The sequence below is a fragment of the Mobula birostris genome, chromosome 1 (assembly GCF_030028105.1).
Source record: "Mobula birostris isolate sMobBir1 chromosome 1, sMobBir1.hap1, whole genome shotgun sequence".
NCBI lineage: Eukaryota > Metazoa > Chordata > Chondrichthyes > Myliobatiformes > Myliobatidae > Mobula > Mobula birostris.
The window spans coordinates 137,970,030-137,995,588 of NC_092370.1; the positions used below are offsets into that span (position 1 = coordinate 137,970,030).

At 42.1% G+C, this 25,559-nt stretch overlaps 1 protein-coding gene across 3 annotated transcripts in view; it reads right to left on the reverse strand.

Annotated features, from left to right (window-relative positions):
• Positions 1–25,559, reverse strand: part of neto1l (neuropilin (NRP) and tolloid (TLL)-like 1, like) — a 292,908-nt gene that overhangs the window by 9,519 nt on the left and 257,830 nt on the right. For 2 of the 3 annotated variants that reach the window (XM_072273579.1, XM_072273395.1), the window contains one exon: positions 16,864–17,422. In XM_072273579.1, coding sequence (XP_072129680.1) covers positions 16,864–17,422 — 559 coding nt within the window. Of the gene's footprint in view, positions 1–10,034; positions 10,123–16,863; positions 17,423–25,559 lie in introns of those variants that run through there. The other variant, XM_072273488.1, reaches the window with a different exon arrangement.

Genomic DNA, 25,559 nt, shown 5'->3' on the forward strand with positions numbered 1-25,559 from the left:
CACACATTTATCCTCCACCTCATCGCATTCCTACTCTCACTGTCGCGTGGCACAGGCAGTAATCCCGAGATTACTACCTTTGCGGTCTGTTTTCTCAACTCCCTTCCTAGCTCCCTATATTCTCCTTTCAGGACCTCATCCCTTTTCCTACCTATGTCATTGGTACCTATATGTACCACGACCTCTGGCTCCTCACCCTCCCACTTCAGGATATCTTGGACACGATCAGAAATATCCCGGACCCTGGCACCAGGGAGGCAAACTACCATCCGGGTCTCTGGACTGCGTCCACAGAATCGCCTATCTGACCCCCTTACTATCGAGTCCCCTATCACAACTGCCCTCCTCTTCCTTGCCCTACCCTTCTGAGCTACAGGGCCGGACTCTGTGCCGGAGGCACGGCCACTGTCGCTTCTCCCTGGTAAGCTGTCCCCCCCAACAGTACTCAAACAGGAGTACCTGTTGTTAAGGGGCACAGCCACCGGGGTACTCCCTATTACCTGACCTTTCCCCTTCCCCCTCCTAACCGTGACCCACTTGTCTGCCTCCCGTGGCCCCGGTGTGACCACCTGCCTGCAACTCCTCTCTATCACCTCCTCACTCTCCCTGACCAGACGAAGGTCATCGAGCTGCAGCTCCAGTTCCGTAACGCGGTCCCTAAGGAGCTGCATCTCGATGCACTTGGCACAGATGTAGACGTCCGGGAGGCTTGTAGACTCCAGGGCCTCCCACATCCGACACCGAGAACAGCAAACTGCCCTCACACTCATACTGCCCCTCTCCTCAAATAACAACAGAAAATGAATGCCAAACCTCCCTCGCCTCGCCTGTTTCCGCCTAAGCCCGTTGAGCCGAAGCCCTTAAGTCTTCACTCTGCTCCCGGCTCACTCCGCAGCCCGCAAACTCCGCTGCCCGCTCTATGAGGCTCTGTTCCTTTTAAATCTGCCGCGCTGCACAGCCCGACGTCACACGCCTGCGCAGTCCCGCCTCTCAGAACGCCGTTGGAGAAAAAAAAATAACGAAAATTTCAAAAATGTCTTTCTTGGCACTCCCACTCAGACTCTCAGACTCCTTCTTCGAGTCAGGGTATGTGGGGGTGTGAGTCAGGGTATGTGGGGGTGTGAGTCAGGGATTGTAGGGGTGTGAGTCAGGGAATGTGGGGAGTGTGAGTCAGGGTCTGTGGGGGGTGTGAATCAGGGTGTGTGGGGGTGCGTGTCAGAGTTCGTGATGGTGTGAGTCTGGGTATATGGGGCTGTCAGGCAGGGTATGTGGGGGTGTGAGTCGGGGTGTGTGGGGATGTGAGTCAGGGTATGTGGGGGGTGAGTCGGGGTATGTAGGGGTGTGAGTCAGGGTATGTGAGGGTGTGAGTCAGGGTACGGGGGGGGTGAATCGGGGTATGTGGGGGTGTGAGTCAGGGTCTGTGGAGGTGTGAGTCAGGGTATGTGGGGGTGCGTCTCAGGGTTTGTGAGAGTGTGAGTCAGGGTACGTGGGGGGTGAATCGGGGTATGTGGGGGTGTGAGTCAGGGTCTGTGGAGATGTGAGTCAGGGTATGTGGGGGGTGTGAGTCAGGGTATGTGGAGATGTGAGTCAGGGTATGTGGGGGGTGTGATTCAGGGTATGTGGGGGGGTGAGTCGGGGTTTGTGGGGATGTGAGTCAGGGTAGATGGGGGTGTGAGTCAGGGTATGTGGAGATGTGAGTCAGGGTATGTGGGGGGTGTGATTCAGGGTATGTGGGGGGGTGAGTCGGGGTTCGTGGAGATGTGAGTCAGGGTATGTGGGGGGTGTGATTCAGGGTATGTGGGGGTGCGTCTCAGGGTATGTGGGGGGTGAGTCAGGGTATGTGAGGGTGTGAGTCAGGGTATGTGGGGGTGTGAGTCAGGGTAGATGGGGGTGTGAGTCAGGGTTTGTCGGGGTGTGAGTCAGTAGAGCAGTGTGAAGGTTAGCGTTAGGAACCATTCCATAGCCAATTGAATTTTGGAAGAAGACATCTTGTGTATCATCATATATTACATCACAGCCTTTGAAGAAACATTAAGGAGTCAATCAGTATATCCTGGTGCCTTATTGGCTTTTATTTTCCTTAATCTTCCAATGCCATCAAATTATCAATCATGATTTAAACTATTTACACTAGAGATGCTGTAAATGCAGAGTAACAACTCACAAAATGCTGGAGGACCTCAGCATGTCAGGCAGAATCTATGGAGGGGAATAAACATTCCCCATTTTGGGCTGAGATGCTTCATCAAGACTGGAAAGGAAGGGGGAAGAAGCCAGGATAAGAAGGTGGGGCAAGGGGCAGAGTACAAGATGGCAGGTGATAGGTGAAATCAGGTGAGGGGGAAGGTGGGGGTGGGAGGTAATGTAAAGAGCTGGGAGGGAAGGGTGGAAGTGATAAAGGACTGAAAAAGAAGGTACCTGATAGGAGAGCGGACCCTGCACCTTGTGAGAAAGGGAAGGAGACGAGGGAGGGAGGTGATGGGTTGGAGAGGAGAAGAGATGGGGTAAGAGGGTAGCCAGAAGGAGGAATGGAAAAGAGGGAAGGGGAGGGGCTAGAAATTTCTGAAAGTCAGAGCAATCAGTGTTGGAGAGTTATTCAGATGAAATAGGAGGTGTTGCTACTCCAACCCAAGAGATGCAGTAGAGGAGACCATGAACCAATATGTCAGACTGGGAATGGGAAGTTGAATAAAAAGCGTGGCCACTGGGGTATTCCACCTTTTAAACCATTTGGCACGTGTATTTCAAGCATTATATTCAGTGTAAATTTGTGAAATGAATGAGAAATAGTAGGACTTGAGTACACAACTGACAGCATAAATGCAAGTATATCCAACTGATGACAATCCACATACAATCCTCAGAAATATTCAACGCTCTTAATGTTTTCAAATAAGACGAGCTTTGGGTAACCAATTTTGTGCATTCTTCTGGTGCTTGTCATTCACGTACTTTTTCCTACCCTGGTCCTTTTGCTCAATGCTCTTCCTTTGGATGCAGCTAAGTCAGTGTGAGCTTGCTCCATTAGAGAATGGGCAATTGCAGGGGGCCATTAGGGTGATCACAAGCAGCTCTAGGCTCGGATGGCCTGATTTCTGACTATATCATTTTATAATCTGGATCAAATGATTGATGGGACCAGGACACTCTTAGATAAGAATATAAATGCCTTTTGTAAAATGAATCTCAAGGTAGCATTTGGTGACATACCTGTACTTTGATAAGTTTACATTGAACTTTGAACTTTTATTAAGGTACAGTCACAAGTTGTTATCCATGGACCCACTGGCAATCTCCCCAGCTGAGGTATCAGTTGGCCAGGCAATCTGAAAAAGGGGAGATTTAAGTGACAGCACAGGCTCTAAACGTGGTGGGTTCTGATGCTCTTGCTGAAATAAGTGGGGAGGGGGAGGGAGAAGGGTTGATGCTTTGCTGCTGCTTGTCCGTGGGAGGGGGAGAGGAGGTTTTGGGGTTCTAATGTTTTTCTGTCATTTATTCTTTTGAGGTTCTGTTTTCGTGGCTGTCTGTGAAGAGTAAGAATTTCAGGTTGTATACTGTATACATTGTCTGATGTTAAATGGAACCATTGAATCTTCTTCATCTTTGGTATCCTGTGTCACGGTAGGCAGGAGTTGTTGTGCACTGTATTTCATGCATCTGAGTTATGGAGTCTTTCAGAGTATGGTCATGATGAGAGAAGTGGAAAGTCAAGAGCAGATGGTCGAAACACATGGTGTAATGGTGCAGTGGCTAGTAAATGAAATTTGTGTTACTTCTAGTCGGTTCAATCAGACAAGGGAGATCATTGGAATTTTTGCAGCACTGTATCTTGGTACTCAAAGAAATTATTGCAAATTCTCATCTCCTTAAACACCTCTTCTGGCATTCCTGTTAGGTCTCCTGGGCTCCTTACCCTGCAGTTCCCTTTATCTGTACACCTTGACAACTCAGATGCTGAGGACTGCATCAGCAGACCAGGACGATCTCCCTCGTGCCATCCTTCTGCAGTGCAGCAGCTTGCGAGCTGAGCAGAGACTATGAGCTACACTCCGATTCGGTCACTGACTGCCATCTAATCCATGGAGGCAAGTTGTCAGCTGCTGTCAGTCAGCACTGGTTCATTTTGCAGAAGTGCAGAACATAATGGAATTATTTGTCTCATAACATGAGCCAGCAGGGAATACAATCTGAATAACAAGTCCAAGATGCACAAGATCAGGTCTGGATGAAAACCAACAATACTGGGTCAAATTTTGAAGGATCCTGCTCACAGTACGAGCTTACCATATGTTTTAATGCCCCTTAGTTAATTAAATGAAAAAAAAGTTTTAATAGGAAAATTAATCCAAGAGAAGTTTACCTTTCATTGCAACAATTTGCACAATGGCAATACCTAAAATTTCTAAACATTTTAATGCACAAATGTGCAAATACACATATGTGCACATATATGCATACACACGTGTGCCCACGTACATGTCCACATGCGCATGTTGCTCAAAGCAACTTCTTGAGATTCCTTTTATTTCTTTATGACCCTGGAGGTCATCCATTCCATCCAATCAATTCCATCAGTAGCATTCCCTTACTTATTTGCTTGTAACCTACCTATTCTCTCTACACACACAAAATGATGGGGGAACTCAATAGGCCAGGCAGCATCTATGGAAAGGCCAAAGTTAAAGTCTGTCCCGAGCCTTATAGGCTCATCAGGCTGGTGCTTATGCCGGTTTCTGTGGTGTGAAGCGACTGAGAATACGAGACTCCCCCCCCCCCCCCCCCCCCCCGGATAGGACGCCAGTCTATCGCGAGGTTAACCCCCAGCATTTTGCCGGTACCCATTTTCATCTGGATGGTCTGGAGCAGTGTGTGGTTAAGTGCCTTGCTCAAAGACACAACACGCTTTCTCGGCTGGGACTCAAACTCACAACCTTCAGATCGCTAGTCAAACGCCTTAACCACTTGGCCACGTGCCACACTATGGAAAGAAATAAGCAGTCAATACTTCGGGCTGAGACCCTTCATCAGGACTAAAATTCTGCCTGACATGCTGAGTTCCTGCAGCATTTTGTGTATGTCACTCTGGATCTCCAGCATCCACACAATCTCTTGTGTGTATGCCCATCTGCATTTGATGGAATTTACAGTAACCAATTAGCCTAACAACTACTATGCCTGTGAAATGTGGAAGGGAGCCTGGATATCTGGAGGGAAGATCTATGCAGTCACAGGGAGAACATGCAGACTTCACCCAGAAAATGCCAGAGGCTGGGATTGAAACTACATCTCTGTAGCTGTACAACAGCAGCATTACCCGCTGTATCACTGCACCACTCTCCTTGGTTGGGAGTTATCATTTACACTTTGAATGGAATTTAAGCCAGCTGCTGGTTTAACCTGGGATCAGATTATCTATAGCCAGCTACATGCTAAATTGTATAATTCTGACTCAGTCCTCAATTTGAAGTTGCCCTGATCCAAATCTGATTCCAGACCAAGGCCACGATCCAGCACTTTACTTCAACCTCAGCTGAAGTCCTAATCTGTTTCAGCATCTGCAAGCTTGTCTGAGCTATGCAACATGATACAGCTACAAGATCCAAACACAAGTAGAATTATGGCAACTATCAAATAACACAATTGTCAATTAACCTGTAATCGTCACAGAAGATATTGGAGGAACTCAGTGGGTCAGGCAGCATCTACAGTGGGAAATGGTTGGTGTCTTGGGTTGTGGCCCTTTATTTCTTTTCTGTCCTTCGGGTCGTTTCCCTCCATTGCTGCTGCTGACTCATTGAGTTCCTCCAGCACTTTTTACTGTATCATGCTGCAGGTTCCAGCATCTGCAGTCTCTTGCATCTCAGCTTAGCCAACAATAGTTGATACTTCATTCAAAGTAACCTGACTCGATCCCAGGTGGACCTCCCTCTACAACCTGGTGCTCGCCTTGGACTTAACTTTTTTTGCAAAAGAATGTATAAGCCCAATGATTAGCGGCAAACACCTTGGGCCTCAAGTGCCACCAAACTTCATTGGAATGGCCCCATGTTCGTAGCAGTCATTAGTCCTCGGCCCACATCAATCAAGTAAGTACACTAAATATGTATTTGTGAAGGTGATAGGTCAGTCCATGTGAATGTAGCAAGCAATGGCAAAATACAATGAGAAATCTTAAAGAGGGAAGTAAATTTTAGTCAAGACTTTCAGAAAACTCTCTTGATTGTTATGCAAGCAATAAGAACTCTTAGAACCAGCTACTTGAGCCGAAGCAGAAGCCAAGGCTTCATAGGTTTTCCCTTTTTCCATTTACTCTTCTTTGTGATACTTCTTTGTTGCTGATTCCAAGAGCTGTCTTCTACACTGAGTACTGGAATGCTAATTTAGATTATTTCATCAGTGGAATCATTATTTACCCTCACAGATTTTGTGTGTGGTACGGGATTCTTCAAATCCATGATGTTTACCTACAGTATGATGTGTCAGGCTCCTCAGTCACCAACAATATCACTGGCAGGTAGCCTTCCCCTGATAGCTACCCTTTAGTTTGGCACATTGCATCCTAGCAAAATGAAAATATCATGACCGTTGCCATGGTGCCGAGTATTGACGTGTGCAATTTTCTGTATTAGGTCACATGTGCATGATGTTGCCAGAGTAAAATACTTTTCTTTCTCATACAGGGCAGAACAAACAAGCAGCAGTGGCAGTTGTAATGAACCTGCTGTCCAAGGTATTCTGGCCGTTGGAAAGATCACAATTGTAAAGCAGGCATGGGTTGACTCCCACTTTTTAATTCAAAAAATATTTGCTCACTTTGAATAGCGAGCATCATTAATCTCTGTTATACAAAAAGTAAATACAGAACTAAAATTCTTGTGCAGCACACACAAAATGATGGAGGAACTCAGCAGGTCAGGTGGTATCAATGGAGAGGAATAAATAGCCAGCATTTTGGGACAAGACCCTTCATTGGGACTGGAAGGGAAGGGAGAAGAAGCCAAAATAAGAAGCTGGGGTGGAGTGGAAGGAATACTAGCTGGCAGGTGATGGGTGAAACCAGATGAGGGAGAAGGTGGGTAGGTTGGGAGAAGGGGGGATGAGGTGAGAAGCTGGGAAATGATAGGTGTAAGAGATGAAAGGAGAAGAAGAAGGAGTCTTCTTCATATTCTGAATCTCCACGTTCAGCCCAGATGCATAAAATATTCAAAACAAGATTATCTTCATGGTCAATGTTCATCAAGACTGAAAGACTGCAGTTAGAGTTGGAGAATGCACTGCACCTAGTGAGGAAGACCTTATGGACTTAAAGCAGAGTGAGGAAGTCTTTATGACAGACATATGAGATGCCCTCAATGGAATTTCAGATGAAGAATTAATCCATGGACACCCTAAGCAAATACAGTATGGCTCTCAGTTCAGGTTTTTTAATGTTCATCCTCTCCTTTTTACTGCCTTGTTTTCTCCGAGCAGTTGTATTTCACGATGAGTTTGAGAAGATCTGGTCCATCATCAAAACCTAACTGCTTGCACCACCATTTATTATGGAGGAGCTGCTGGCCAGGATCAGAAAATAACTCTAGAGCACTGTAAACTCAGCCAGCTGCATCATGGGCACTAGATTCCCAATCATTGAGGTCATCATAAAAAGATGATCCCTCAAAAACGTGGCATCCATCATTGAAGACCTCAAATACCAAAGGTATGCCCTCTTCTCATTACTACAATCAGAGTGGAGGTACAGAAGCCTGAAGACAACACACTCAGCATTTTAGGGACAATTTCTTCCCCTCCACCATCAGATTTCTGAACAGCCCGTGAGCCAATGAACTCACTGTTTTACTCTTTTTTGCACTATTTTTAGGATTTTTTTATAAACTGTATACATTTCTGATTGTAATTTATAGCATATTTTATGTACTACTCTGCACTGCTGCCTCAAAACAACAAATATGATGACCTATGTCAGTGATGATAAAACTGATTCTGATTCTGATTCTAGTCTTTCTCACCAATTAATTGTGCGAACAAATATGAACTCAGTGCTTGGAATACAGGACCTTACATGTCAGAAAAACCACTTCAGCATCTGCCAATCTTGTTTGACCTAGATAACAACAGCAGCAAGAACAAGACATCAGTAGAATCGTAGCAACTACCAAGTAAGACAGCCGCCAATTAACGTAGAGTCAGTTACCAATTCATTCATGTTGTGACATTGACCTACCCTTCCTGCATCTTTCTGAGGATTCAGATATGTGAGGTTAGGAGGGGCGTTGGCTGGAATTCTGAGTTCCAAAAGGAAAACATTAGCATCGACTTAGAGTTAACTCCAACTAGTGTCGTAAAATGCTCAGCAGGTGTTCAAGTTGTGTGCCTGAATGGCGCCTGGCACAATTTGCCTCACAGGTATGTTAATGCATACGCCATACGTCAGCTTAGAGTTCTAAGAACACTGCTATCACCCCAAAATGAGTACTAACCATCCAAAATTTTCACTTTAGTTTTTCATTGCCCTTTGTTGAGGAAAAATAGTTTTATACTTTTTTTTTTAGCCAGAATTACTGAGATCTTTTCAATAACATGCAAGGATCTCAGTAGAACACCACAGAATACTCTATTCCTAGGCTGTCTTTAGCAGTTTTATCCAACAACACAAAAGTTCTCGAATGCAGGATCTGAGGGTTTTTGAGAAGTACACTTCCTGAGAAATTCCTAGCAAAGCTAGCAATTCTTAGCACCTATGTGCTGGCTAATCATGACACATTATCAGAAAATTCTCCTCCATCCCTTTGCTTATCCCCCATCATAAAGGAATATGTTGCACAATAAAATCAAGATTTGTCTTATCAATTGCAAAGTTCGTCAGTCAAAAGCGTATATTCACCCACACACATTGCCTTGGGCCAAGATTTTAGACAAAAGTGGATATTCATATAAATTCATGCAAAAAAGGTTTACATTTTCTGTCATACTATCACTTCATACTGTAGAAATGTATTGTTATTTGTCTTGATTGATAAAAATACAACTTCATGAATCTGTCAAAAGAAATGCATGTAATTCCAGTGAAATGCGCAGTGTACAGTATTGTGCAACTTGTACCCATTGATAAAAACATGTTCAACAAATGAATGACAGTTGTATATCGTACCTATGATCAGTTTGCAACAACTTTTTTTTCAGGAATCAACCGTGTTTATCATGTTCAATCAGTCAATACTGGCAAACACTAACAAATTAATATTACTTATAAATTTTGCTTTACAACAGGTCTCAATTTTCCTCAATTGTTCTGGCATGTAGTCGACTGAAAAAGCAAGATATGGAAGTGGAAGGATAAAAAGTATGAGTAGCAATACTGTTTAAAAAATGTTAGTTCTAAGCTGTGAATAACTCCATAGGTTTCAATCTTCCCTGAAAATATATTGAGATCCTTTTATAATTAATTGGGACCTACTGTAAGAATTGTCTTTAGAATCTCAGGTTTTACAAATAATCTAGGATGTCATTGACCTCTATCATAAGCTACAGTAAAGCAATTATTGCATATTATTGTGTACTAAACACATTAATGATGTAAGTAACATTAAAAGAATTAACTATATTACTTTATCATTCTCTATCATGGACAAATGAAACTTTCCAATTGTAGGTAACAATTTACCAGCAAAGAAGCAAAAAGAAGCTGACTAAATAGAACTCATGTTACTTAAAATTAATTGGAATTGTGATGAAACAGAAAAGATAAAACACCCAGATTCTATGAAGCTCCACTTCGGACATATTGTAGTTTAATTTATGTTGAGTTTGTGGAGTTACTCGCCAGTGCTGAGTTATTGTGTTCCGAAGCCTCATCTTCCGTCACTGCACTCCACCTTCAGCCTGTATTTGTTTTAAACATGTAAATGCATATCTGTACCATCCCGGATCCGGCTGCAGCTATGACACAAGGCTACACCATGACTGGTCTTTGCAGCATTACTGCACATCACATTTGGTTCAGGAAACAGGCGATAAATAGATGTCCAAGAGACTCATGCTGGCGTGTGACCAACGTCCATAATTTCAAAATTCTTTGATGCATGTTCAAAATCATCCAGCAGCACATTATTCTCAAGCAGTCTATATAATGAAAATAATTTAGATGTAACACAATGAATCAGTAGGTTCAATACACAGTGTACAATTAATGGAAATGGCCTTGAATCATAAACATGCATGGGTGATTGAGGGGAGATTTGGTATACAAAATTATGAGGGGTACAGATAGGATATATACAAGTAGGCTTTTTCCACTGTTGGGTGAGACTAGAACTAGAAGTTATGGATTAAAGGTGAAAGGTGAGATGCTTAAGGGGAACATGATCTTAGAGGTTGGTGAGAATGTGGAATGAGCTGATAACGGAAGTTGTGGATTATGGGGATGTGGATGGGAGAAGTATGGAGGGCTGCAGTCTGAGTTCAGGTCAATGAGACTAGGCAGATTAATAGTTCGACATGGACTAGATGGGCCAAAGAGCCTGTTTCTGTGTTGTTGTGCACTATCACTTTATAACTCTATGACAAGGGATTCTGCAGATGCTGGAAATCCAGGGCAACAAACACAGAATGCTGGAGGATAAATAGTCAACTAATTACTCTCTCCGTAGATGCTGCCTGCCCTGCTGAGTTCCTCCAGCATTTTTTGCTTGCCGACTATGGTAGTTCTTCACCTTCACTGCCTGAAGCACATTTCCCACTATCGATAAGTTCTACCCTAAATTATTTAGCTTGAAAGATTTTTAAGTTTTGCAAGGTTTCCTATTCTATCTGAACTTTAGTGCACTAAGAAAACATGTGCTGATGGCTTATTGAATGGGAATGAAATAATTTTGTCAAGAGTCCTATCTCCTAAAAATACTAGGTGCTTTCACTTCTTGAGATCTATATAATCTGCACTAAACTCTTCACAATGTGTATATAATTTAGCACAGGAAGTAAAAGGACAAGGAAGTTGTATCTTAGATCAATTAATGTTTCTTCTTTATTAAAGTCTAATTATTAAATGGCTAGTAAAATATTTAATTTACTATATGACATAGCCTCACTGTACCTTCAGTCCAATGGCAGTTTAAGCTAATCTCAGGTATGAGAGAGTTGCTTTATTGTGAGTGTCTAAATCTATGTTCTTAGCACTTTAGAAGGATAAAGGGTGATCTTATTGAAACATGTAAGATCCTGTGAGAGTACAATATAACAAGGTAAACATTCATACTAGTGAGGGTAAACAGCCACAACGTTAGGCAGTCATCTAAAACTGAGAAGCATAGAAAGTTCTCACAGAGAATTGAAAATTGCTAGAGCTCTTTACCCCAGAAAGTTAGGGAGTGAATATTATTGGATGAAAAAAAGAGGAATTAACTATTTTTATGAAAAATTGGGAAAATGAGATCTGTGGGGAACTGGCATAAAAGAGGAGGTGAGACCAGGGCGGGGGGGGGGGGGAATTTGCCATGATCATGTTGAGTAGTAGTTTGTGGGGTTGAATGGCTGATTGCTTATGAACTTGTGTCCTTGTGTTTTTGAACGTGTAACTCTAATTAATAACCTAGTGGAACTGACTTAACTGGAGATGGACAACAATATAGAGACTCAGTTCCCTTATGGATCAGCACTGTTCACAGGAGCATTCTTTTTAATTTTGCAAAATATTGCTGCTAATCTAAAAAGTTTTATAAATAGTATAATAGTCAACTGTTTCCTTAACAGAGAGCTTAGTCAAGCAAGTAATATTTTGCATGTGTAGGTCAGCTTTAGAAATACATTTTCTTACAAGGCTCTATACTAATAATTGTACTGTAGATAGTTTAAAATAGCAATACTTCAAAAAAGAAATTTCTGTACCAACTTCAGAACATTTTTCTTAAGCAGAAATCAGAATATTTTTATTGCTCAATATTACATCCATTAAGGGAAAACTTCTTCTAATGCACTGTTATAAGTAAAATAAGTAAGACAAGAAAAAAAAACATATCATACTTGATGAGAGAAAGGCGTGGAGATATTTTGGAGGACATTCATATTACCAGGGAGGATGTATTTGCAGACCTACGCCATATTGAAGTGAATAAATCCCCAGGGCCTGATTGAGTACATCCTCAGACATTGTGAGAGGCTAGAGAGGAAACTGCAGAGGGTGCTGTGGAGCTACTTGCTCTGTCGTTAGCCACTGGTGACATTCCTGAAGACTGGAATGTGGCTGTTCTTTAAAAAAGGTAGTCCAGGAGCACCATGCTGATCAGCCGGACATCAGCTACTGGAAGGAATTCTGATGAACTGGATCTACCAGCATTTGGATAGACAGAGTCTGATTAGGATAAGTTAACATGGAGAGACATGCTTTGAGAATCTGTTAGAGCTTTTAAAAAAGTAACTAAAAAGGCAGGCAAGGATAGGGCAGTTTTTGTTGTCTATTTGGAATTTATGAGGAGTATAGATAAGGTAAATGCAACCACGCTGCTTCACTGAGGTTGGGTGAGAATATAACTCAAGGTCATGTGTTAAAGGTGAAAGATGAAAAGCTTAAGGGGAACAGGTGGGGCATGCGAGTTTTATTTCAACGTTTAAGAGAAGTTTGGGTATGTACATGGATGGTAGGGGTATTGACGGCTATGGTTCCTGTGCAGGTCGACAGGTGTAGGCAGTTTAAATGGTCCAGCACAGACTAGTTGGACTGAAGAACAGGTTTTGGTGCTGTACTTTTCTATGAGTCTAGTAAGGCTTTTGATGAGGTCCCACGTGGTAGGCTTGTCTGGAAAGGTAGGTCCCATAGAATCCAGGGTGAGCTAGTTAGATAGTTCTGGTCAGGTCACTCGTCTGAGTGCTACTGGTACCATGTAACCCAGTACTACCTGTCGCATGGTCCGGTGGTCAGCGACTAAACCGGCTCCCCCACCAGGCTTGCCTGGTGAGGAGGGTGGCTAGACACCCTGCAGGATGAAAAACAAGACCCATCAAAGGGCGGATGAACCCTCTCGTAGGGTCAACGGCCATCTAGCAAACACATGCCGTGAAGCGCGGAAAGGGCATCCCTTGCATTGAAGCTTGGTCCGGCCATTCACTGCAATAGAACTTCCCCCAGCCGTCTTGGACCCCACCGTGCCGCTGGATCCGGGAGGGGATGTGGAGAGGGTGGGTCTGGACCTGTGCAACCCCCTACTCACCTAAAATCTATTCATGCACATGATGTTCCTTTCTGAGGAGTGGGGTCAATCCCACTAACTGACTGAAAGGAACCATCATCATCCTATGGGATGGATAGCCAGAAAGAGAGAATTAGATATATTCAAAATTGGCTCAGAGGCAGAAAGCAGAGATTGGTGGCTAATGGTTGTTTTCTGGTAACAAGTGATGTGCCCCAGAAGTCAGTGTTGGGATGCTTGCTACTTGTTATTTATACACTGCAAATGATTTGCATGCAAATGCACAAGGCTTGATCAGTATGTTTCTGGAGGATGTGAAACAAGGAAGTGCTGCTGATTGTGAAGAAAGTTAACATTGATAACCAGGGGATGTTGATCAGACAGTGAAGTAGGCCAAAGAGCAGCAAATGGATTTCAATGCAGAAAATTGTGAGATGACGCACTTTGAAAAGTCAAACCAATGTGGGATTATACAATGAATGGTAGGGCACTAAGTAATAGAACAGAGATACCCAGCATAGCTCATTGAAAGTGCTGCCAGTGGTCATCAGAATAGTTGAAAAGGTACTGAACACACTGGTTTTCTTCAACCAGGAGAATGACCATCAGAGTAGGGATATTACGTTGCTGTTGTATAACTCATTGATGAGGCCACACCTTGCATATTGTGTACAGTTCTGATCATCCTCTAAAGGCAAAATGGGGTTAAAACAGAAAGATATACAAGGATGCTTCCAAGATTATAGGGAAAGGCTGGCCAGGTTAAGTCTTTATTCCTAGGAACATAGGAAAATGAGGCAACGTCACAGAGGTGTTTAGATTATGATGGGCACATATAAGGTGGATGATAGATACTCTTTAGTGTCTTGAGGGAAATCCAAACTAGAGGGCAGAGGTTTCGGGTGATAAGGAAAAGTGTTAAAAGGGACTTGAAGGGCAACGTTTTTCACACAGAGTATGGTAAGCATCTGGAATGAACTGCCAGGAGAAGTGGTTAGGACAGGTACAGTAGTATCATTTGAGAAGTAACTGGGGATACAGGTTGAACACAGGAAATGGAGGCGAGCTGAGAGAGCAAATTAGTCGGCATGGATGGATTGGACTGAAGGGCCATGTCTGTATTGTATTTCTTTGTCACTCTGTTTGCAACTTCACACATCGCAAATATTGATTGTCTTCCTCATGATTGTTAAGTAACTGGCAAACCTAATGTTGTAGCACTAAGCTACCAATTCGGCAAATAAATTTGAAGGAACATTTAAAGAGACAATTCTTAGTATTTATATTTTTAAATTCTGCAGCACTATTTTATGGTTACGGGAAAGTACTTTCTGAACATCACATCGACGACAGCACTTGACATCAGCAATGTGTTTTGTTTTCATTCTCCTCAAGCTCAGGTCATGACTGCAGAAACATGGAGGGAAATCAAATTGCATTGATCCTCAAATGAACTTGCCCAATACATCGGTGAAATGAGTGATGCATACTAGAATCCTAAATGAAAGGTGTCACCACATTCTGCAGAAACAAGTTCAACAATTTTGATTTAGAGATTTGACTTGAACTTGCAGTCAGATAGGTAGAAATTTGCATTTGCTCACTACCATGGAAGTTTCAATACATTGAAACTCACTGAAACCTACCATAAGACCTACATAAAGTGGATGTTTACAGTAGTAGGGGGAGGGGTCCAGGACCAGAGTGCATAGTCTCAGGATACAAGGACGTCCCTTTAGAACAGAGATGAGAAAGAATTCCTTTCGCCAGAGGGAGGTAAATCTGTGGAATTCATTGCCACAGACAGCTGTGGAGGCCAAGTCACTGGGTAGATTTAAAGCAGAGTTTGATAGGTACTTGATTAGTAAGGGTGTTTAATGTTTTGGTGACAAGGCAGGAGAAGGGCTTGAGAGGGATGATAAATCAGACGTGATGGAACGGTGGAGCAGGCTTGGTGGGCCGAATAGCCCAATTCTGCTCCCATGTCTTGTGGCTGTGCCAAATACTCTGCTTCTAAAATTGAATTCAATTGTATTGACGTTAATGGCACCTAAATTTGTCAGCAGAATGTAACGTTCAGCCACTACCAAACAAGATGCTCAGACCATGCAGCTAAACAGGAAGCCTACGCTAAATTTTAAATACCATGTGCATTTCTCTGCAATTTTTTTGGTTCCAGCCAACAATAAAACACACAAGATTGTTCACAGATGGTACAAGAGAGTAGAAGTCACTTTGTACATGGATATAGATATCTCTGATGCTTTATGACTTCATTTATATGATCTTTTTCATGCATACGTTTGATCCGTGCTGTCAGGTGTGTCAACATAGAAAAGTTGTCTTAGCAGGGAAAACTATCTGCTGCAAAACATATTCATTGAGGTTAAATATTGGACAAAATGAACTGCTGATGAACTACTAAAATAGCATAAAATGCAAATTTAAAGCTCTTGATGCCTGAGGTTGCCTGCTTGTCATATGATAATAAATTATTTACATATATCAAAAGGTAAGTTAATTCACTTTTTCTAAAACCTTTCACTTCAGATTCTCCTGTGAAATATGCAAGGTGCTGTAAGTGATAAAAAATAGTTAATCTTTCATTTTACTTTATCAAAATTATTGATCCATGCACTGTTCTTGTTATGTGCTATTAACCTAGCATGTGATGGTCTATATGCACCAGGTCTGAATATAGAGTATATTGATGTGTATATATTATAAATAGTCCAAAGTAGCTTATACAATAAGCAAAGAAATGAATGATTATATCATTTCTGTTAATATTTTTAAAAATCATCAGCCTTGCAGCAATATAATTAAAAAGTTGCCCTTGTCTTTTTCCTTCCAATTCCGATATTCTTATACCCCTTTCATATATTGAGAGTGAAATAGAAATAGGTTTACGTTTCGCTAGGTCTGAAGCAATATAGCAAGTTCCCATCCTATTAATATATCTATAACATGCATTCCTGTTAGATAATATTTACACTACAGAACTCTCTTTGGTTTTAGTGGATACTCTTGAATTATTTTCCACTCACTAAGCTTGTTGTTTAATCACATAATTGTAATATTTATCACAAGAGGATATGTGGTCTCTTCGTCTCCTAAAGCTACCAAATGTTGCTGGAGTTTGGACTGTGCAGAGAACAGCCACAAATTCGAACCAGCCATTCTATGAACCTGTTGGCTGCTGATTTGAACAAAGAGTTGGGATGGGCATTGCTAATGAGTCCGTTACAAACTGCATTCAACATCTACAGCTTTAAATCCTCTGTCGGGATTAAATAGACTGCACGATAATTACTTTCCCCTTAGCTTGAGAATTTATGATTAACTCTCCCTTCAGAGATTAGAAAGCAGATCAGAATGCCGCTGAATCAAGTTGCAATGTTTGTTTACATCTTGTCTTCTTGTCAGTTTAGTATTTATGAAGAGACTTAATGACTGGAGACCCCTTGTCAATTTACAATTCATGAAGAGATTTCTCTTTCACTTTCTGTTTAGGTTAACTGCTAACAAAGTTTCCCAAAGTACCATTGTGCATGCATGTCTGCCGTAATCGAAAATGAAAAGAAGACTAAAATAGAAAAGACTGGATTTGACAAGATGATTACGATGGACAGTGGAATCCTTGTTTATGATTAGTCTTTATCAAAAATCAATTGATACTGACCGCTGGACAGCCTTATCATTTCTGGACAGCCTGTGACTCGTAGTTGGGACTTCTTCGATTTCATCAATATCACATGCATCTGCCGCATCCTGTGAGTAGCTGTGCTTCATGACCAGGATATTCCGCCGACTTAATGACTGCACACTGGGCTTCACTGGCTGTGGCTGGATTTCCGAGAGGATGGTGGCATCACGGGTGCTGAGGTTACTACGGCTACCTTTAATGCTAGATATCTGGGAACCACAGTGATGGTCATGAATGCATTTAGAAGACGATCGCCTCAGTTTATGGTAGTTGTCAAAGTCATCTACAATGTCCCCTAGATCAGCTGCAGCCCCCTTTCCTTTAAGCGAACAGAGTTCATAGTGTGTAGGCTCAAAAACCTCCTGAAAAACTGTTTGGTCAAAGTCTGGTTTTCTTTGGATGAATTTTTTGCGCGGCTGTTTGAGTTGAACAATAACAGAGATAACAATGAGGATAATCACAATGAAAGATGTGATCCCAATTATAGTCCCACTCGTGTTGGTAAGCTGGTCCAGCAGGTTAGCTTTTCGTTTTTCTGTATGAGAGAAGTAAAAGTAAAATTACTACAATTTGCACATCATATTTCAATATAAAATCTTGACCTAAAGCTGAAATACAGTTTTGAGCACAGCCCAAGTTTATAGTGATTATAACCCACAATTACAACTGATCTAAGCTGGATTGTAATGTTTCAACTCCACTTCAAACAGATGAGTTACCCATTAAATGCACTGCAATGTAACATGCCATATTCAGCAAGGGAATTCTGTGATGTCAGCTTTTTGTAAACTTGGCCTTCAGGCTCAGAATACTTAAAGTGACTGCACATCAAATGAGCGAAATGTGTCTAAGCATCTTTCCATACGTGCCTCTGTGTGATAGCTTTATAAACAATTAATCATGAGCAATAAAATTAATGTATCTATGAACGCAATGCCTTCACATCTGCACCTGAATCCAGGCTAATGTACTACAGAAGTCCTTTATCATCTTTTAATAATCATTTAGGAAGATTACACTCTCCAAATGAATTGCTTGCATGGGCTCACAGCAACTAATTGCCTATAGTTCCGTGTTAATGAACAGAATATGGAAAATCTTTGCACAGGTCAGCACATACAAGAAAAAATAAAATCACAGATATTTCTCCACAATAGTTCATCAATCAGGGTCAATGGAATGAAAATTTAAAACACTGCGTCTGCAGCTTTCAAATGTGCACAAGCAGGGTTCACAAAGAGAAATGAGAAATTAGCTCTGGTAGGAGAAATAGAAATAGTGTACAGTTACGGACAGCCAGCGAGGGTTTAGAAGAAGCAGGGAGAAGTGGGGAGCTGGGGGAGAGCTGTGAGGAGGGAGCACTATGGGAGGACTTACAGCTGAAGATCACTGGTGCGATTCCTGGAACTGCCTTCCCTATAGCGCTATGGGAGGACCTACACTTGAAGAACTGTAGAACATCGATAAAGCATCTCACCATCGTATTTTAAGCACAATTACGGATAGGCAATAAATGCTGGCCGGCCCCCTCCTCATCTCTGTACTTAGTTGCTTTGACAGCCACACTAGCTTTACAACAACAGCTTTGATTTTGAGTGAGAAGGTTGCTAGTTCAAAGCATAGTAACACACACAAAATGCTAGAGGAATGCAGCAGGTCAGGCAGTATCAATGGAAATGAATAAACAGTCAATGTTTAGGTGCTGAGGCCCTTCTTCAGGACTGGAAAGGAAGGGAGAAGATGACAGAATGAATAGGTGGGGGGAGGGGAAGGAGGCTAGCTAGAAGGTGAAAGGTGAAAGGGACGGTGAAGAAGGAATTTGACAGGAGAGCAGAGTCGACCATAGGAGAATGGGAAGAAGGAGAGGCACCAGGGGAAGTGATATGCAGGTCAACAGAGGCCGGAGTGGTGGCCAGAAGAAGAGAGGAGGGGGAGAGAAAAAAAATTACCAGAAAGAGAAATCAATATTCATGCCAACATATTGGAGGATGCCCAGACGGAATATAAGGTGCTGCTCCTCCACCCTGAGGCACTGGAGGAGGCTATGAACTGACATGTCAAGATGGGAATGGGAATGGGAATTAAAATGCTTGGCCACCAACAATGCATGACCAACAATTAACCCCTGACAGTAACTTTGGGATTCCTGCACAAGGTTCATTTCCAAATTTCAGAGCTGCTTTCCTGAATAACCATGACCATAGATTACTTGTGGAATCAAGCGAGAGAGTGCAAACTTCCATCAGCTCCCAACCTTCCTCGAAAACTTTTGTCCATGTAAGCCTACTGCAGGGACTGTAATCCTATTCATTACGAGGTAGAGGAGTGAGTATGACAAGCTGAATAATACTGGTTACTTTAGTTTGTTTTATTGTTTGATTTCACTTAATTATTTTGTCTTTCATTGTGCTTTTTTAACATTGATCACTCGTTTTATCCATTTCTATTTATTTAGAGATACAGAATGTCAAAAGCCTACTGACTCCATGTTGACCAATTACACCCAGGTGACCAATTAACCTGGACGCCTTTGGAATGTTTCAAAGGTACATTTAATGTCAGAGAAATGTATGCAATATAACCCTGAAATGCTTTTTCTTCACAACCATCCACAAAAACAGAGGAGTGCCCCAAAGAATGAATGACAGTTAAATGTTAGAACACCAATGCCCCCCCCCAGCTCTTCTCCCTCCCACATTTAAGCAGCAGCACGCAACAATCCTCCCGACCCCCACCAGCAAAAAAAAAGCATTGGCACCCACCACCGAGCACTCATGCATGAGCAAAGCAACAGCAAAGACACAGACTTGCAGTACTCCAAAGACTGCATTGTTCACCCGGTATTCGACATACCACAAACTCTCTCTCTCTCCCTAATGAGGGAGAAAGAGGTGTCTCCGTTTCACAGCGAGAGGGGAGACATAACAAACAACTCGAATGTATGAAGAAACCAGAGCACTCAGTGGAAACCCACGCGGTCATGGGAAACTGAGACAGAATTGAACTCGGCACTATAATAGTGTTATGCTTACTCAGGACGTCCCCTTCTCTCATTGCTACCATCAGGGAGGAGTTACAGGAGCCTGAAGGCACACACTCAATGATTCAGAAATAGCTTCTTCTGCTCTGCCATCAAATTTCTGAATGGACATTGAACCTATGAACACTACCTGACAACCTTTTGCACTACTTAGTTAATTTAATTTTATATATAGCCAGTTCTAACGAAGATAATGAAGGGTCTCAGCCCCAAACATTGACTGTTCATTCCTTTATATAGATGCTGCCAGTCTTACAGAGCTCCTCCAGCATTTTGTGTGTGTTACTCACTATCTTTGTGACAGCAAGATACAGAGTCCGTTCCTTGTATTGAGGAAACATAAACTCCAGTTTATAGGCATACGCTTTATTCACTGAGTCGACAGGTCCCTTTCTCTCTTGTACTCCCACATGTATTTAGCAACTATTTTTATTTTTACTTCTGCACTTCATTTAAGCATGCCATATCTTTTTGCCTTAAGCATCCTGCGTACCTTATGGAGTTCTGAGATCTGAGTAATTGGAGTGTGGTGTTGTTTGTTGCTTCTCACTTCCTTGAAATGTCCAGTTCCCTGCACTTGCTGTAGAGAAAACGCTTTGCAGAAGATGGGGACAAAGCAGGGGAGTGGGATTATTGTGTGGGTCTTCCATAATGACAGGTGGTAAGGTGACTGTTTATCACAATTACAATGAACTTATACCTGTATGAAATCATGAATGGTCCCAAACTATGCTGTTAATTTCCGTAGCATTTTTTCCTCAAAGGAGCAGAATTAGGACATCCAGCCCATCGAGTCTGCTCTGCCATTCAATCATGGCTGATATATTGTCCCTCCCACACCCATTCTCCTGCCTCCTCCCTTACTAATCATTAGTCTGCACTTGTGGGCATTGTGAGCTCATCAAAGAAGAGATGTGCTGCATTGGAGTGGGTATAGAGGAGGTTCACAAGAGTGATCCTGGGAATGAAAGGGTTAACAGATAAGGAACACTCGATGGTTCTGGGCCTGTACTCACTGGAGTTTACAAGAACAAAGGGGGATCTCATTGAAGTGTTTCTAATATTGAAAGGCCTAGACTGAGTGAATGTGGAGAGGAGGTTTCCGATAGTGGGGTGTCTAGGACCGGAGGACACAGCCTCTGTATATAACTATGTCCCTTTAGAACAGAGATGAGGAGGAATTTCTTTAGAGGGCGATGAAATTCATTGCCACAGACACCTGTGGGGGACAAGTCATTGAATATATTTAAAGCAGAGGTTGAAAGTTTCTTGATTAGTAAGAGCATCAAAGGTTATGGGAGGGAGGGGCCGTGAGAGATAATCAATCAACCATGATGGAATGGCAGAGCAAACTTGATGGGCCAAATGGCCTCATTTTGTTCTTGTGTCTTGCGGCCTTATGGTCTTAATGGCACTCATGCAAATTATTAATTTCAAGAGTGATCCTTGAAAACAACTGGCAGAAAGTTTTGAACAATTATTGTGCTGTAGGTTTTCTATGTTTCTGATAATATGATTCAGAACCACAAAGTGCTTTATAACAAATCAAAACTCACACAGGTGTACTGCAAGTATTACCCTGCATCCACTTTTTATACTGGAATTGGGATATATGTTCTGTATGGTCCTAATTCCTACAAACGTAGCTGCTGTGTAATGTTGTCCTGTAATTTCCATTAAAAAATTTTCCACTTTCAAGTTCATCCTTTAAGAAAGACTTGTGTAGACTTCCTAGTTTGTTTTACTGAATCTATACAGTATATTTAAATCCTAGCCACACATTTATATAGATATAAAAAATGTCAGGGATGGAGCATTTAATCTGGGAAGTGGGAAAATTAGAAGCAGCTGAGGAACACTCAGAGGAACAACAAAGCAGCGGTGTTGAAGTATCACAGGTCCTGCTTTCAACTTGCATTATGATGCACGATAATGTTTGTGTTCTTACATGATGATTTTACCAAGAGTTGTCAGGATGTCAGCTATAATCATCAGCTCACTTCAAGAACACCAGAGTTAATTAATTGATTAATAATCTGAAAATAGCCTTTGTTTCCTGCCATTCAGTATCAGATCTGCTTTTGAGCTTTCCCATGGAGATGTAGGGAAGGTGATTATGACGGACTCAGGCACCTCTGCAGTATTCGCCATCAATTCATTGATAAGCATGGCCCACAGTAGCCAAAAAAATGGCAGCGGAGGTTTGCATTATGAACTTCAACGAAAGAACTTTGGAAAAATGGCACAAGTGGCACTTAACCAAATTTATAGACTTCTGCTGACGTCATGGGAGACTGCCAGGAGAACATCTTGTGAAGTTCAGCTCATCACAATGTTCTGGTGCGTTTCTCACACTGTTCTCTCTGTACCTGTTCAAACCTGCACATGAATGGTGAACTCACAAGAGGGAGACTGTCCTCTAACGTTCTGAATTCATCATCGTTTGGGGTGATATACAGAAGTGTGATCTTAATACATACAGGCACTTGAACCTGCTGCATCAGTGCACAATTTCCTATCATCTCGTTCCATTGCTATCTTACTTACATTTTAAAGAATTCTGTTGTCCACTGTCAAACACGACTTGACTTCAAGTGTAAACTTTTTTTCAGGTGAATTTGCAAATTGCGGCATTTGACACCTGGGTACATAGTAGAGGCAGTCCCAAAGCTTTGAACTTACTAGGGCCAATCCAATTCATTATAGGCAAAGTATGAAAGTACTGGCCATAGACATATCACAACACAAAACCTTGGCAAAAATTTGATGCTTACAATGCCTGCCTGGGAAAAATACCCCAGTAGAATTATTGGTTCAGAGAGATAATTATTTGAAGCAAAAACCGTGCGGTCGTACGAATAATTTAACTGATATAATCCTGTGTTAGTAACTGGATGATGCTTAATGTAAACATAGAACTAAATCGTGAAAGGTAATTCTAAAAGTCACACTAAATACTATAAAATTGACCCAAGCATCACAACAAATCGCTGATTTTGAACTTTCACTGTCTTCTATCCTCAGTAACATATAGAAATGCTGGGGGAGCTCAGCATGCCACGCAGCCTCTATAGAGAGGAATGGACAGTGAACATTTCGAGTCAAAACCCCTCATCAAGACAGGAAAGGAAGTCCAGTCTTGGGTCCTCACTGCCTGTAAGCAACATCCTAGCTTGGCTTTTCAGCATCTATATTATCTAATCATATGATATAAAATCCATTGAATTTATGAGTCCCTGATTTTTTCCTAGTGTCACCTTGCCTACAAGTTCAGGCCTATCCCCCTGAACCTGCAAACCCTGTAGCATTTCTTTTCCTGTCAGGTGTATGTCTCTTCCTTGGTTTGCTTGCCATCCTTTTCTTCTATGATGATTTGGATAGGAGTGACTGGTCTGAGTCCGGAATATCATCGGATCATCCATGATTAAAGGCAATAATTCCCGATTTACATAGAACATTGAAAATGGAACATCACTGTACAGTACAGGCTATTTGGCCCATGATGTTGTGACAAACTTTCAATTTAACATTCCCTCCAATATAGCTCTCAATTTTTGTGCCTACTCAAGGGTTTGTTAAATGCCCCTAATGTATTTGCCTCTCTAGTCCAGGCAGCATCCTGGTAAACCTCCTCTGCACCCTCTTGAAAGCTTTCAGATCCTTCCGTTAATGAGGAGACTGGAACAGAACACAATATGCTAAAGTAATCTCACCAGCTGCAACATTACCTTGCAGCTTTTATACTCAATCCTCCAACGAATGAAGATGAACCCACCATATGCCTGCTTATCAGCCCTATCAACTTGACTGGCAAATTTGTAGCATCTGTGAACATGGACACCAAGGCCTTCTGCTCATCCACACAGCTAAAGATCCTGCCACTATCCCTGTACTCCGCCTTCCAAATTGAATCACTTCTCACTTTTCCAGACTGAGTTCTGTCCACCGCATTGAACAGCAGTCTTGGTAAAATGTATCACAAGTCCGTAAGACAAGGGAGCTTAATTAGTCCATTCAGTCCATCAAGTCTGATCTGTCATTCAATCATGGCTGATCTATTATCCTCCTCAACCGCATTCTCTGCGTAACCTATGACACCCTTATTAATAAACAGCCTATCAACCAATTAAATCAGAGCTCTGCCAGTTGAAACAGAATAGTTGTTAAAGGTACCCTACATGATTATTTACCAGACAGCTTCCCTATTAAAAGTAAAATCAACCCAATCAAGCAAATAAACTCTTTACACATAGTTATACTGTATTATTCACACCAACTTATATCAATTTACTCAGTGTCTTATTCTTTCATTCACTGAACACAACACCACCAGCAGCATTTGACACATGAGAAATAAATATTTCAGTGTTCATTCCCAGGTAAATGCCGTGTACATACAATTTGTTGCTAAAGTTTTCCATTCTGAAATGCTTGCTTGCGATCTTGCCTATTTTGGCTTCACTGGACTGGACTGACTTTAGTAAATGCATGTATGTTGTATCAACTGACAGAGGGCCTGCCTTTGGTGCTTTGGGACTGCTTCCATTAGCTGCCATGTAAAGTCTAGGCTTGTGGAACTGTCATCAAAGCAACATTGCGTGAGGATTGATGTTACCGGCTCCCTGCTCTACATCCTTCCATCGAGCTGCACCTGACACTAGAAAATGCACTGTGGTAATCTGCATTCAAATTGGGAAGCAAGTCAACTTCACAGGCACCAAGAGGGGTGAAATTAATTATTATTAACTATTATTATTATAAATGGATGGACAGATGTGAAACATGGCAGAGGAGGGTGGGACGGGTAGGAAAATTATTTATTTATTTATTGAGATATAATGTGGAATATGCCCTTCCAGCCCTTCGAGCCACGCACCCAGCAATTCCCCAGTTTAATTCGCGCCTAATCACGGGACAATTTACAATGACCAACTAAACCACCAACTGGTACGTCTCTCAACTGTGGGAGGAAACCGGAGCACCCGGAGGAAACACACGCAGTAACAGGGAGAATGTACAAGCTCTTTACAGGCCGTGGCGGGAATCGAACCTTGGTCGCCTGCACTGTAAAGCGATGAGTTAACCACTACACTGCTGTGCTGCTCACTTCGGCAGCGATTGGATCGATACAGAACATTTGTAGGGGGTCAGTACTAACTGCTAAGCTACCACACAGATTTTATCAGGGAGGTCAAAACTAGGTGTGAACATAAAGGATTCCCAGTGTCTACTGTAGCAGAACTACTTCAAAGTTTGACATGTTGTGCATTCAGAGTTGTAATGTGTGGTTATATGATTTACAGTCACCTTCCTGTCAGCTTGAACTTTAATCAGCTCTTAAACTATTGCTGATAGTCAGTTATATAAATGCACGCATTCAGTGGTGTAAATTTAGTGCATGCTTCATGAGGCCAGCGTTAGTGGGGATTAGTAGGCACAATGCAATTTACAGATTAGTAAAGTGTAAGTATTACATTTACTTTGGAGATCCTATTAGCAACATACTTCAGCACCGCAGAAATTGTATTTGAAAGTTTTCAAGGGCATCAAAGAGAGCTGAATCCAAATGTTGCTTGTCTTGTGGGACATTGGAGTTGCAGTTAATCAAATTGCTGATTGCATTTCAAAGGTA